The sequence below is a fragment of the Ostrinia nubilalis genome, chromosome 22 (genome assembly GCF_963855985.1).
Source record: "Ostrinia nubilalis chromosome 22, ilOstNubi1.1, whole genome shotgun sequence".
Classification (NCBI taxonomy): domain Eukaryota; kingdom Metazoa; phylum Arthropoda; class Insecta; order Lepidoptera; family Crambidae; genus Ostrinia; species Ostrinia nubilalis.
In genome coordinates, this window is record NC_087109.1 from 6,975,428 (window position 1) to 6,989,621 (window position 14,194).

Below are 14,194 nucleotides of genomic sequence, written 5' to 3' on the forward strand. Positions count from 1 at the left end.
ATACCACATGGAATTAGAGCCGCCATAACTCCTGTCAAAAGCGACGAATGCCAGAGAAATAAAAACAGCCGACGATCGGGCTAAGGTTATCAATTTTGATAAAGCTCTAGCTCTCGGCGACTCGAGTTGAACAAAACCGAAGTCTAACGCAAAAATAAGGTGTAAAATGATGAAGAAATATTTCTTAGTGTTACTTATAGGCTTTGTATCAGTTTTTGGTTTTACTAGAAAATGTATGACCGGTGTAGCGGGGTTCGCCATCGCTGTTAGCGTTCGAAGACAATAACTGTAGAGAAATAATTGTAAAGGGACATACCAATAGATAATAATCGAATTTTAAATCGACTTTCATTAATTTGATTACGTTGCTACATCAATTAATTTGCTTTTATTTCGATAGATATCGGGCATCAAATTAGTCTAAATGAATGTTTTTTTTTTGTTTTCATGGCGTATCCATACTATATTAGGGGGTATTCACACTGCTATTTATGTGTACATTTTGTATAAAATGAGACAAAAATTATGTGTGCTTACAATAAATTAGTGTTTTGATCGTTTGCTAAATGAAAGAATTGGATAAGATTTTAGTTTTATTGTAAAGTCATAGTCTAATTTACAAGTAGGGTTCGGGGAATTCGAATGTGACTTCGCGCCCCGTCAGCTTCTTGTATACCGACTGGAAGGTGTCCACCTGTAACAATAAACAATTTGTATCAGTAAGCTGTGTCACAGACATTTATAAATACACAGGGCCGTCTTTAACCTATTAGGGGCACTTAAAGATCAAGGCCAAGGGTGGCCCATATCATCTGGAGAAAGGTCTTTTGAGTAGACAGGGGCCCCCAGTGTTACCAACTTAGGGGATTTCCCCCCAGATTTAGGGGGTAAATAAGTGAGATGGGATTTTTAGGGGTATTTTTAGGGAATTTTTGACTCTAAATACATTTTCTCTAATTTTTTTTCACAACTTTAGGGATAAATATTTTTGAGAGTTGGTAACACTGGGGGCCCCCTCGGTGTCAAATTTTAGTGTCGGGCCGTCAAATTTTTTTATAGAATTGACAGCGGAGGGGCGCGGCGCGGGGCGGAGAAGAAACACAGAAGAAGTGGAACTAATTAAATCCGATTGGTTATTCAAAACACTTCTACGCTTTGCTCCGCCTTGATGGAAACCGGGCCTCATTTGTGTTAAGCTTACGGGACATGACGTGGACGATATAAACCGACCGACCGAATAACAGAGCGCTTCGGTGCCCTTGCCTCAGTCCCAACCCTACCGTACTATAGACGTTGCGTGCTAAACTTCAGAGCACATCGCGAGCTCTTTTGACTTGAGCGTTTACCGAAAATTTTCGGATGACGGGCGAGACGAGGCGAGACGAAGTGAAGTCCGCCGCACAATCTATTTCAATTAAATTCACGAGTAGAGGAACGTAGCGCTGGCATATCAAGTACAATCAAATAACATTGATACTAAGTTGTCAATTGCCAAGGACAAAAAATGTAAACAAAGGACACAAATATGGTGGAAGCTTTCATTAGAAAAGAGGACAAAATGGTGGAAGTTTTCATTGGAGAAGCATAGTACAGCAGAATAGTTATTATCGCAGTTTTAGTGAGCTTATCTATGATTATTTTTATTTACTTTTCTTTCCTTAGAATTAAGATTGGAATAGGGCAGCTTGTTAGCAAGTAGCCTGTTACTAAAAAGAAATAAACTACTTAATATTATGGAAAGTCTAAAATACGCTATCGCGCACCCTGACATTACACAGTCAACAGTAAAGGTGGCAATCAACGATATTATGTGGTATTTCACACAATAAAACAAACCCCAAATCTCAAAACCAATGAGGGCTATCGTTTTTATACTTAACAGTTGGCACCCCTGGCGATTGACAGGACCTTACTCTACAGTGGCGCCATCTTGATGAGTGCAAATGCGATAGTCCTCCTACCACTTTAGCACTCACCAGATGGTGCCACTGTCTTCGCTACTAGCAAGTGACAGGACCTTACTCTACAGTGGCGCAAACTGGTGAGCGCTAAAACGATAGCCCTCATTAATTCAACACTAATACGTACTTTGTGTTCAATTGTGGTCTGTTGGTTCTTGTCTAGATGCACTTTGATGAGCTGCGAGCCGTCCAGCTTGATCCGGATGCGCTTGCCCACGATCTCAGCGGGGAACACCAGGTCCTCCAGGATAGCGTCGTACACTGACGTCAGTGTCCTGGAAAAAAAAACAACATACATATTTAGAAAGAAGAAAGAAGGACAAATTAAATACACTGAGACAAAAAAGTTCTAAATGCTTTCAAGTTTCTGTAAATTATTCAAGTTAGTTTTCAATTTATTTTCACAAAAGAACAACATACAGCAGAGAGACAACTTCCCGCCCTGGTGGGATTGCCAGGTGCGATAGGTGGAGTAGGGGCAACAGGCAAGCTTTGAAGAAGGCCTATGTCAAAACATTTAAAACTAAGAGACATTATGTGAAACAATTGAAATTAAATTAGGTTATGCACTCTCATAAAGCTTATCGACTACTAAGGATGGGTTTCACCATGCCACTTTAACAAATTAGTCAAACTCTATACAAAAAGCACTAGATATTGTTATAGTTTACAGTTAAAGTTAGGTGGTGCAACTCAGCCTAAGTAAGCTTATTTATTATAGATTTCATTTCAAACAAGCAAGCAGCATCCAAAATGTATGAAAATCATGTGCCAAGGGTTGATGCTTCAAAATAAGGTATGGCCGTGAATTGGCAAAGAAATGATTGAGGAATTATACAAATGGATGCATATCTTTTCCGCAGCAAAATGTGAGACAATCAATCAGAAGCAGACAATTTGGGACCAGACTTCTTTTTGGCCAGATCTGGGATATAATCAGTCTATAAAGTTACTGCACTAAAACATGGACTTTTTAATCCACAAGCTCTTGGCCTGTATCTCACAGGCTTTTTATGTACAAAAATATTACACCAATTCCTACCTAAAGTAATACAGTTTTTTCAGCAAAATGGGATGTCTTCATAAACAAAAACCCAAATAATATGTACCTGGATCGGGGCCTCTTCTGTTTGTTAGCAACGCGCGTCTTGTGGCTCGGCTTGGGCAGGATCTTGCGGTCACCAATGAACACTACGTGCTTGCCGCTGAACTTCTTCTCCAGCTCACGGACCAGCCGGATCTGGATCTTTTGGAAGGCCTTCAGTTTGGGCATGGGCACGTAGATGATGATTGACTGGAAAATAAATTATGAATCTTTATATCGTTTCAACAAATAGTTATTCAAAAAGAGGAACTTGCCTATGGTACTTTACTACACTAATTATTTTTCTGTTACTTAATCCTTCAAGGCCCGCGAATCTAGACACAATAGATATAATCAATTGTTATGACATTAATTAATGCCATCTGGGACTCAAGCGGTTAACCCTTACACGCTTATAACTATTCCAAACCATAAAATTATGTTTTCTTTAGTTATACCTATTTATTATAGTCTAATTTAACATAAAAATAGTACAGAAAATATAAGTGCTATGTATTTCAGTGTTTTTCAGTCGGGGACACATATGTCCCTATATGCGTTAAGGTATACATTGCCTCATATATTGAAAATAAAATACTTCGACGCTTTTGTTGCAAAATAAATACAAATCACACTAAAAATACACATCAAATTTAATCAATAAGCTTATTTTTAATATTTATAATAAGAAATTTAAAATAGATAGTATCATATCTTACGTATTTTTATATTTGATCACCATCTCGTCATAGACCTCTTTCTTGAAGTTAGACCTACCTAACTAAACTGTTTGTTTGAAGAACAACTTTAAGTGTAGAATCTCCAGCGTTCAGAGGAGTGCGTGTAACACGGATATTTGACATAATTTTTTTGACTTGTCTATGTTTATTTGTCTTTGACCAATATGTGTTGGTTTGGCGGCGACGACGCACGGAACGGAGACGCGTTCCTTCACTATAGGCCTTATGAGAAGGCTCAAAGTCACCCAAAGGGTGATGAGGAAGTCCGCAGGAGACTCAAAGTAACAGACATAGCCCGCATAATTACCAAATTTTCGCGGCAATGGGCAGGGCACATAGCTCACAGTGATGGCCGTTTGGGAAGAAAATTTCTCGAGTGGCGCCCACGGATAGTAAGACGAAGTGTGGCAGGCCTCATGTTCCTGTGCTGCTCATATACATTCATGTATACGAGCAGCACAGGAACGATTGTTGCAGAAATCCTCAGGGAAACCTCTGTTCAGCAGTAGACACCCTTTCATCAAGGAGGAAACCACCCTCATTGTCACTATTGTCAGTTCAGTGACTTCTAAATTTCGTCTTTCCTGAGCGGAATTTCTTCAAGTCGATTTGAAGACAAATGATTTACAAAAAAATGTATGAATTATAAATAAAACATCAATATAAACATACAAATTATAACGAGGCAAACAATATCCTTAGTAAGAACCAAGTTGCCTTTGACGCACATAGGGACACCCGTGTCCCAATACAGATTTTTACATAATATTCATTATGCATACGAAGAAAATCGAAAATATGTAATAAAGCGATAATTATACTTATTAGTGAATATAAATCGGAAGAAAAATAATGGCCAAAAATCTGCTAAGTAATATTAAAATATTTTTTAATTTTGACGTCTAACAATTTTTTTTTCCACATTTTGTGGCAGTATTTTTTTATACAAAGAATCGCGTTTTTTATTATTTATAGCGCATAAACATAAAAGATAATAATAAAATTTAAGAATATTAAACTACAAAGGGTTTAACTTAACTTGTATTACTGTAAATCGTAAAAACTATGCGGGGACAAATGCGTCCCATATGCGTGAAAGGGTTAAAAGGAAAAAAGCTAATATAAATCTCCATTTATTTCTTCAGATTGGGTATGGGCACGTAGAAAATAATTTATGAATCTTCACATTATTGCAGTCTCCCCACATCCTCATCAACCTAGTCCCCCTAAGCCCAGTCTCCCCAAATTCCTGTTAGGCCTACTGCGCATTAGGCAGTTGAAAAAATTATAGCTTTCAATAAAGCCTAAATTATTTGCCTGGTAATTTGAAAAAGTCTATGATAAGTGTAGCTTTCACTCCAATATCTATGGTGCGTTATTGTTTCACATTCAAATCTTTTGTTTTGATCCCTTGATTGTTAAAAAAAATACATTACTGATTCATAAGATACGTCAGAGTGGAGTTATTAGAGCAACCACTATTTGTTTGGAATGACCATTGTTTGTTTGGAGATAATAATTATTTTAATGATAACAAAGTAATAGGTTAACCAACAAAAGAGTTGGGCTAGTGATCCATTGAAAAATAACACCAAATAACTTCAATATTTACAAAAATCTAAATCCTATGCAAGTAGGGAATGCATTTTTGGACATGATAATTAGTAAATATTATTGTACCCCCAATCAAAGATAAAGAAATAGATAAACAGCTGATATAGAACTATAGAGCGTTGTTAGAACTTCATTGTCAGGAGTTGTTTTTAAGAGGAAAAAATACCATGCATTTACAAGTTACTTATTTGGAAAGAGAAAGAAATGACGCTAAAGTATATAAATATATTCTAGTGCTATTAAAAGTACTAACCTTCTTGTTGTGTAGTTCAATTTCCTTGGCCTTAGTAATGTACAACTCCCTAAGCTGAGCCTTCAGGTCGGAGTTGGTCTCCAACTCCACCAGGGCCTGCGAGATCGAGGTCTCGAAGGAATCCGCCTCAGCGGCGCCAGCTTTTATGATCTTCGTACTCATCTGGAATGGAACACACAAAAATCACACTCCACGATCAAACTTTTAGAGGTTATGTCCCTTTTCACTTTTTTAATAAACTCCACAAAAACTACACTTGGACGGACGTGTCCTTTCACACTATTTAGTTGGGCAATGGAAATTTGAGAGAACTCATGGTATTTTTCAACAAACGATCACTTTCGGTAACCAAAACAACGTTGGAGGAGATCCAACCAAGTTTGTCACCAGAAAATATCCTGGAAATCATTACCGTTATTCACAAATTATGAACATAAATGTATTTGGAGACAAATAGGAAGCACAGAAACTGCAATATTTATTTGATAAAACCACGTAAAATGTAAAAATTATTGAAAAATCTTCAGTGACGGCTACCTTGAATACTTAGAACGGGAGAGAAAGAGACAGATTATCAGTGTGCACAGCGTTGAAAAAAAATACCACCCTGCTGAGGGGTAATTAGTTTGACACTTGTAACTTGTAAGCGCTTAAAAATTATGAATATGTGTCGTCGACTCGTCTTTAAGTGTTCTTCGGATTTTTAAATACATAATACAATTTGGTATTGAAAAAAAAAAAATGTTAAATAAATAGCAAAATCATCTATAGCCCGACCAGGAACATAAAAACCCTCGCCATGTTGCGGAAAACTAATGGTACTAATTTCTTTTAATGGCAACAGTAACTGAAAACTTCATTGACATGTCACCTTGCATGTCAGTCTATTGCTGTCAAAGTGTAAACAAACTTTATTTAAATGTGCGCAATTGATTTTGTGAATTAAATTGCTAAAATCTTTTTATAGTCGTGAAAGAAAAGTAGTTCACAATGTGTTAAAGTATTTGTCGAAGAGAAATAGGGTAAACCACCCAATTATTGGCACTTTAAGCAGCTACTTCACAAAACCGGTAAAATTTGCATGTAAAAATATGTTTTATCAAAGAAAAAAACATTTATATTGGTCTTTTAATCTTTGCAGAATAATATAAAGTACTTATCATTAATAAATTAAATCATTTATTCAATATAGTGTACCTTTTAAAAAAATACCTCAAAATACCAGTTACTGGCATAGCCAAACCTTTTATTGGCAGTGATAATTACCTATTATTGGCACTGTTCTCGCAAGACTGAAAAATAGCTGCTAGGTCTTATGTAGAGGTTTTAAAGAGATTCTTGATAGAAATAAACAAAATAAAATCCTTTGTTATAAGAAAAGTAACATTTATTTGTATAGGAACATACCATATCAGTTCAAACGCTTATATTTAAATATGGTTTTAAACTTTCCATAAACACTTTTATCAAATCTTCTTTTCTCTTCGGAAATACTTTTTTGCTACTGATTTTTATTTTATCCAGTCAACAAAAAGCTGTTCGTCCTCGTCAGTTAAAATTGTGAACGGACCGGGCTTAGAGCGATGATCAGGATGTTTCAATCTGAATTGTATAGTAGACCGTGGTACCACTTCCAAAGCCTTTCAATGGCTTATTCCACTAATCCCCGTTGACAATCCCCGTCAACGGGTATTATTGAACTTTTTGTTCATTAATCCCCGTTAACGCCAATGGAGTTTACAATGGGGATTAATGAACTAAAAAGTTAATTACCCCCAGTACGTTAAAATAAAATACTCATGTATAAGGTATGTAGGTACCTTAAATTCTATTTATTACTGAATAAGAACTCATTTATTATTTTTATTATCAAATTAAATTTAATTTAAGACTGATTACAATTGTGAAAGTGGCTGAAAAGATAATATTTTTTATTGGCACCAATGTTTGACACCCGTGCCAATAAATGGATTTTATATAATTGGCAGTGGGCCAACATTTGGATTGGTGTATTCAAAACGTAAAAAAATATTTTAAATGCAATTTAAACTCAATTTTGAGACAAACAAGGTATAATTTTTAATAAACTCAAATTATTTTAAATACCCTTTTATTGGCATGTGTGCCAATAAAATGGATAAACAGATTTTACGCATACCAAATGTTGGCACACCACAAATAATTAAAAGTTGGCGGTAAAATTATAAAATAACTAGATGAAAACCCGGCTTCGCTCGGGTGCAATTTGACTCATAATACACAATTCTAGGTGCAAAATGTAGATACTTAGATGTTTCTGTAGTCATCGGTTCTCAAAGAATATTAAATATAGATTCATATACTAGCTTCGTTAGTTGTGTTTAATAAATATGGTAAATAAAAACTGCAAATGTTTTTACACAAATTATTTTTATTTTAAATCAACATTCAAAATAAACTAAGACAAATTAACAAAACAAAAAAATTCAATCGTTAATATAGGTTATGTAAATAACTCTTATTAATAGTCAGAAACGGGATCAGATAAGAAAAAACTATTTTCATCAATATCTGGCTCCGGAAGTCCGAAATCTGTTAGTCTCTTTCCGTGGAGTTTTAATGTTTCATCAATTTCTTGTAAAGCCAACTGTTTGGATAATATTTCAGGGTAAATTTTTCCCAAAGAGCATTAGGATCAGTTACTTCACAAAACACGCAAATTAACGCAAATAGCTGTCGTAATTGCCGAGGAAGTTTGAAACCAATTGCTTCATCCAAACATCTTTCCCATTCTTGATCGTCAAAAAGTAGCCCCCTTGCTTGAGCAGCTTCTCTAAATGATGTGTAAATAATATTTTCATATTAATAAGTTCTAACATCTCTGAAGCAAGTCGGCCCTTTGACGTGAAGAAGTAATAGCCGGAGATAATATCGTTCCCGATCAGAAAAGGAATAATTATACATTCTTGCAATTACTTTATCAGCCGCTGACTGAGATATTCGTGGTTGCCACTGTCCATGGATAAATCTGAAATGTGTCGGAATTTCAGTGTAAAGATATTGTCGAACACTTTCATCTGTTCTGTTTGGTTAAAAAAATGCTAATAATATTTCTGGAATTGGCTTTAAGACTGTCTGGGTCTATGTATACCTTCCCATTATGACAACAATTTTTAAAATGATTTTTAATTTTTTCACCTAAAAAATGAAGTGCTTGACATTGAACACATTCATAAATCATAGAACCAACTGAATGTACTGATACTTGAATGGTGTTATTTGAAAGTGCTAAATATAAATTGTTAGTCCTGGGGGGCTGATATTCTGTACTAAACCTGCTTGAATATTTACGTTTTTTCGGGGGTCTGCCCGCCATTTGATATTTTTTCTTTCTCTTCTTCTTCTAAAGAAATAAAATCACTGCTGATTGACAGCAGCTGTTTTTCCTTGTTGTCCGAAGAAGCATCATCACTGCTGACTGACAGTAGCTGTTTTTTCTTGTTGTCCGAAGAAGCATCATCAATCATCAATGAATCCTCGATTAGCGTCAACTCTTCGTTATCAACCTTAAAAGAGAAATATATTTATGAATAGCTAATTTAAAGCTTTAATTTAAAGATTTAATTTAAATTTTTAATGCTATATTGTGTTAATCTTATTAAACAAATTTAATAAGATGTGATGAAAAAATACACCACATGCAGGAATTGAACCTACATCCTCGACTTCTCCGTTGTCGCGCTCCATCTGAGCTAACTGAGTTTAATAAGAGAAATATATTTTATTTTTAGACAAATATTCAAATAATAATAAGTATTGTGAATGTATGTAGGTGTAGGTATATCCTCCCACCTCTATATTTATTTATACCTCTGTGAAAGATAAATAAAGTTTATTTATGATTATTATTATTTTACTTTACTCAGTGACCTACACTATTAACTTACCTGAAAGTCATCAAATAAATCTTGTGAAGCAGCAGAAGCAGCTTTTTGCTTTTTAGGAAAAAGGTTTGATAGTGCCCGAGCCTTGTTTATTCTTAACTGCCTAATTGTTTCTAAGCCACAACACGCAATAATTGAAATTATCTGCAAAAATATATTACACAATTATTTATAATAAGAACCAGCCGAGCTCAAGTGGAACTTGCGCATGAAGGAGTCTATTCGGTTATCAGAAAAAACGGTGCAAAAATTGTGTCTGTTTCTGTATTTATGTTGATAACAACTCAACACAGGCTATGCATGTGGTCATTTATAATTATTTTTCGGGTTAAATAAAAAAAAAATATTAAGCCGCTTACCGAGTATAATGTTGTCGCAGTCCACACATCGACTGCACATTTGCATTTGTTTGCAGTTTCTTACAAATAATTTACCATTACAAAAATTGCATGTCACTGGAATTTATCACTGTGCGAAACTAAATGACATTGACATTTAAACTTCAACTTATAAGGTTATGGCTAATATTCTTTTTTTGTGGTTGAATCGGCCAATACCAGGTTTAAAGAAAAAACACATAACAAAGAGTATATTATCATAAAAATCGCGAAACGCACTGATTTCCATTTATTTATGGATCGATGACAACCCAGCTTTTGGCGTTGATCGCATAGTGAGTGGATGGTGAACTACTAAAGATGGCGACAGCGGTTTGTTTGTCAATGCCATCGGAATTTAACGAAATTCTCCATTATCCGAATTTTGCGGATATATGTTGTCGACTCAAAATCGTTTTTTTTTAATGCTTTGTTATTCATATAAGGTTTCGATCCAGTCTACCGTACCCCTTGACGAAATTATTAATATAGATGTTTTAAAAAGGCAGTTAATATATTAAATAATAAGACAAAATGATTATGTATAGGGACAACAAAATAGATTTGCATTTTTTTAAAAGATTATGATAGCTCTTACCTTAGTAAAAAACGAATATTTCGATTGTTTTTATCGCACAGGGCCCGGTTTGTCAAACAAATGGTTGATGCGCCGCGATGTTTGAAAAAATATAAAACGTGTTTAGCCAGTTGATTAATAAATGATATTACTGTACAATTTCTACTAAAAAATATAAAGTTCGGATACAAAAAACCTTAATTTTCTTAAAAAACTGGAGCATGCCAATAAATTGGTAGAGTGCCAATGATTGGGTGGTTTACCCTACTAAGGGTTCGGACAATATTTTCATTGAATAATGTTTCCGACTAAGGTTGTCAAATTGACTGACATGTTTATCGTATAGTACAGTCCACTATGAAAATTAGCTGTGGTTTGTTTCAACTACCTATTTTAAAGTTTTTTGTCACCTTCTAAGTGTTGAATTTTATGGAATTGGGAAAGAAGTACCGAGTTTGAAGCGTTCATGAGCAGACATTGCAGTTGAATATTCAAGTTCTGAATTTGATTATTGATGAATAATAAAATAAATCCTACTAGCTCGATTGATGGTTTCATTTAATTTATTTAAACCAGGTTACCTATAATAATATTTTTTCGTTAATTTATGAAAATATCAAATTAGCCCGTAATCCTGAATCCTGATACATAAAGTTAGCCTATTAATTTAAAACAGGTACGACTGTACTCAGTGTTGCACTATCAAATGCAATTGACGCGCCTCTATGCCAGGGTTTTTATGTTCCTGGTCAGGCTATAACATAATTACAAGCATACTAATATGATTAACCAAAACTTAAGGCAATATCATTTTCCTAATTTTAGAGAAGATAGATAGATATTATCATAGAGACTTTAATTAAATGAAAGGTGGCCCAAGAAAATCAATGACTGGAATTAATCATTCATTATGAGTGTAAAGACATCGAGTTAATAAAATTACCGTTTACAGGGAGGATTTTTTGATATGGCAATTTATAGTCGTTCGGAAATCAAGAAAAAATACAATCTTAACATAGAAATGAAAGTATTTCGTGGTCATGTAAAATTGCATAAAAAATTGAGAAAACATTTAATTTTAGTGTTTCTTTGCGATTTTTTCTTTGAATAGACCGGAATCAACCAACTACAACTTGGTATTGCCCACAGATATTTTTTTTTTTTTTTAATATAGTTTTTCACGGCTCTGGGTGCATGCCCTTTTAAGCCAGTCTTTGAAGTCCGTTGAACTTTTGTTTGAATTTGACACATGACAACTGTGTTTGACACTTCACTTCACTGATTCACTGTGATTCACTGATATTTTCTTAGTTCTTACTCTTCTCAATTTCTCAAATAGTTCCCAGAGTTGAAACCACGAAAGTATATAAGGGTTTGAAAAGTTTCGGATCCTTGAGGAGTTCGTCCAACGACTGTGGTACACGTTCACAAATAGATTGAAGGTCATCGATCATGACCAGTCTCTGGATTCCAAAACTTCTACATTTCAGGATTATGTGTTCCATATCGGCAAGCTCTTCATTGCAATATGTACATTCAGCGCTCGGAATCAAGTTAAGCCTCTTCAGGTGAGTGGGAGCGTGGCAATGGCCAAATCTCAGCCTATTTATTATGGTTATGAACTTCCTGTTATCTATATTCTCATTCCTCCGATGGTACCAAGGTTTGGCGGGCGGGCTTCCTTGGATCTTAGCATACCATTTTCCCTTTTCCATACTAGTAATAGTCCAGTACTCATGCCATATCTTTTTCAGGTCTTGACTGATTGCGGCTTGATAGTCAGTGTGAGGTATCTTCAACAACGTAGAATGGTCAACATCAAAGCCATTCCTTGCAGCCAGATCAACAATTTCATTCCCCCTGATGCCACGGTGCGATGGTACCCAAAGGAAGAGCAGTGTCTTACCAGTAAGTCTATATATGTTGTTAATTAATTTCTTAATATTATAAATTATATAATTCAAATTATATTTACAAGAGTTATTTTCCAGAGCTAGTAATACGCTTTTAGAGTCAGTTAGAATAATAATATTGTCAGATGGTGGATTACATGTACAGATATGTTTAAGTGCTAAGAGGATAGCATAACTTTCTGCAGTAAAGATACTACAGTGGCTTTCAATTTTATGACTTTGAGTAAGTTTAAGTTGTGGATCATAAAATGCAGAGGTTACACTGTTCTCTTTCTTTGAACCATCTGTGTACACTTTATAATAAGACTTATTTAGAAATTTATTAAGATCAATTTGATTGGAGATCTTTTCCCTTAAAATGGTGAAATTATTTACAACAAGATCTTCATAATTAACTTTGTACATGGGCCATGGCTTATCTTTATACATATTTACAGTGAGAGAATCAATATACAATGCAATTCTTAGTAAGCCCGGAGTGCGTCCAGATATTAACTCATTACCTGTAATTGGAGGAGGAGGAGTAGAGCATATTTGGGAAGATAAGGGTGGCATGATTCTATCTAGTACTGGTTTGTTAGTTGAAGTTATTAGTTTGAGACAAAAATTTGCTGCTAGTTGAATACGTCTCAGTACTAAAGGAGGAATGCATGTTTCACATTGCATAGCATTGATAGGTGTTGAACACATAGCTCCTGTTATTATTCTAAGTGCTTTATTCTGAATAACATCTAATTTCTTTAATAGGGTTGGGCTACAATTCATATATGCTAAAGTACTATAGTCAAAATGACTACGCACTAAACTCTTGTATAACATTGATAAAATCTTAGGATCAGAACCCCAAGTTACACCGGCTAGTGAGCGTAATAAGTTTAAAGCCTTAGAAGAGTTGCGAATGAGAAGCTTTATATGACTTTCAAATGTGAGTTTTTTATCTAGACACACTCCTAAAAACTTTTTTTCCTGAATCCATGGAAGAGGATTATTATTATAATAAATATTAGAATTACATTCATTATATTTTTTCGAGAATAACATAACGCCGCTCTTATTGGGACTAATATCAAGTTTTAATTTACCAGAATAAAAATTATGAATTTCAACTAAAGCTAGGTTTAAACTATGCACAGCAGTATTTACATTTTTATTTACAGTATAAATTAATAAATCATCAGCAAATTGTAAAAATTTTATATCCCTTTGTGTTAAATACTTATTAATTTGACTAGTGTATAAATTGTACAATAATGGCGAGATCGTAGCGCCCTGCATTGTGCCTTTATATACATATCCGGGTCCATGAAAAATGTTATTAAATTTTATATACATTATTCTTTTATACAAAAAATTGAAAATCCATTTACAGACTACCCCGGGTACTCCAATATCACATAAGATGGCTATTAAAATTGAGGGGACCACGTTATCGAACGCGCCCTGTACATCAAGGAAGACACAAGCTGTAGCAGAGTGACTGTCAAGAGAATTCCTAAGGTCTGAGACCAATGCTGTAAAACTTTCTGCTGCACTTCGGCCTTTCCTAAATCCGAATTGTTCATTTGGTAAGATATTATTTGATTCGACATAATAATCTAATCTTGTCTTTAACATGCACTCAAATACTTTACCTATACATGAGGACAGAGAAATTGGTCGATAAGAGTTACAGTCATCAGGAGGCTTATCTGGTTTAAGTATAGGGATGACACACTGAGTCTTCCATGAGTCTGGGATGACCTGTGTTTGCCA

General features: G+C 34.7%; 2 protein-coding genes and 1 long non-coding RNA gene across 4 annotated transcripts in view; 1 reads left to right on the forward strand and 2 right to left on the reverse strand.

Moving 5' to 3' along the window:
- Positions 1 to 580: 580 nt before the first annotated feature.
- On the reverse strand, positions 581 to 6,297 carry LOC135082905 (small ribosomal subunit protein eS7). 2 transcript variants are annotated; one of them, XM_063977671.1, is made up of 5 exons: positions 6,190 to 6,297; positions 5,653 to 5,814; positions 3,071 to 3,255; positions 2,089 to 2,236; positions 581 to 694 (listed from the first exon to the last, which is right to left on the reverse strand). In XM_063977671.1, exons 2-5 carry the CDS (start codon positions 5,812 to 5,814, stop codon positions 617 to 619), a joined length of 573 nt encoding a protein of 190 aa, XP_063833741.1. In that variant the 5' UTR covers positions 6,190 to 6,297; the 3' UTR covers positions 581 to 616. The 2 variants fall into 2 exon arrangements, with proteins under 2 accessions (XP_063833741.1, XP_063833743.1); XM_063977673.1 differs by having other exon boundaries at positions 6,065 to 6,201.
- A 2,012-nt stretch (positions 6,298 to 8,309) lies between these two features.
- On the reverse strand, positions 8,310 to 9,785 carry LOC135083046 (uncharacterized). Its single transcript, XM_063977809.1, has 4 exons — positions 9,762 to 9,785; positions 9,579 to 9,719; positions 8,983 to 9,197; positions 8,310 to 8,659 (listed from the first exon to the last, which is right to left on the reverse strand). Exons 1-4 carry the CDS (start codon positions 9,783 to 9,785, stop codon positions 8,494 to 8,496), a joined length of 546 nt encoding a protein of 181 aa, XP_063833879.1. The 3' UTR covers positions 8,310 to 8,493.
- Positions 9,786 to 11,697: 1,912 nt separating this feature from the next.
- LOC135082909 (uncharacterized) overlaps positions 11,698 to 14,194 on the forward strand; it is a 219,061-nt gene continuing 216,564 nt past the window's right edge. The window contains exons 1-3 of the long non-coding RNA XR_010259517.1: positions 11,698 to 12,097; positions 12,284 to 12,437; positions 13,812 to 14,007. This is a non-coding gene — a long non-coding RNA (uncharacterized LOC135082909). The remainder of the gene's footprint in view (positions 12,098 to 12,283; positions 12,438 to 13,811; positions 14,008 to 14,194) is intronic.

Excerpts from the sequence above, each read along its gene's own strand:
- LOC135082905 (XM_063977671.1), bottom strand. The coding sequence starts at position 5,814 with ATGAGTACGAAGATCATAAAAGCTGGCGCCGCTGAGGCGGATTCCTTC. Across the intron at positions 3,256-5,652 it reads TTGAACTACACAACAAGAAG|TCAATCATCATCTACGTGCC; the intron begins GTTAGTACTTTT and ends TTTATTTTCCAG. Across the intron at positions 695-2,088 it reads AGACCACAATTGAACACAAA|GTGGACACCTTCCAGTCGGT; the intron begins GTACGTATTAGT and ends TTATTGTTACAG.
- LOC135083046 (XM_063977809.1), bottom strand. The coding sequence starts at position 9,785 with ATGCGCAAGTTCCACTTGAGCTCG. Across the intron at positions 9,198-9,578 it reads ATTTATTTGATGACTTTCAG|GTTGATAACGAAGAGTTGAC; the intron begins GTAAGTTAATAG and ends TTCTCTTTTAAG. Across the intron at positions 8,660-8,982 it reads GGGCAGACCCCCGAAAAAAC|ATTTATCCATGGACAGTGGC; the intron begins GTAAATATTCAA and ends GACACATTTCAG.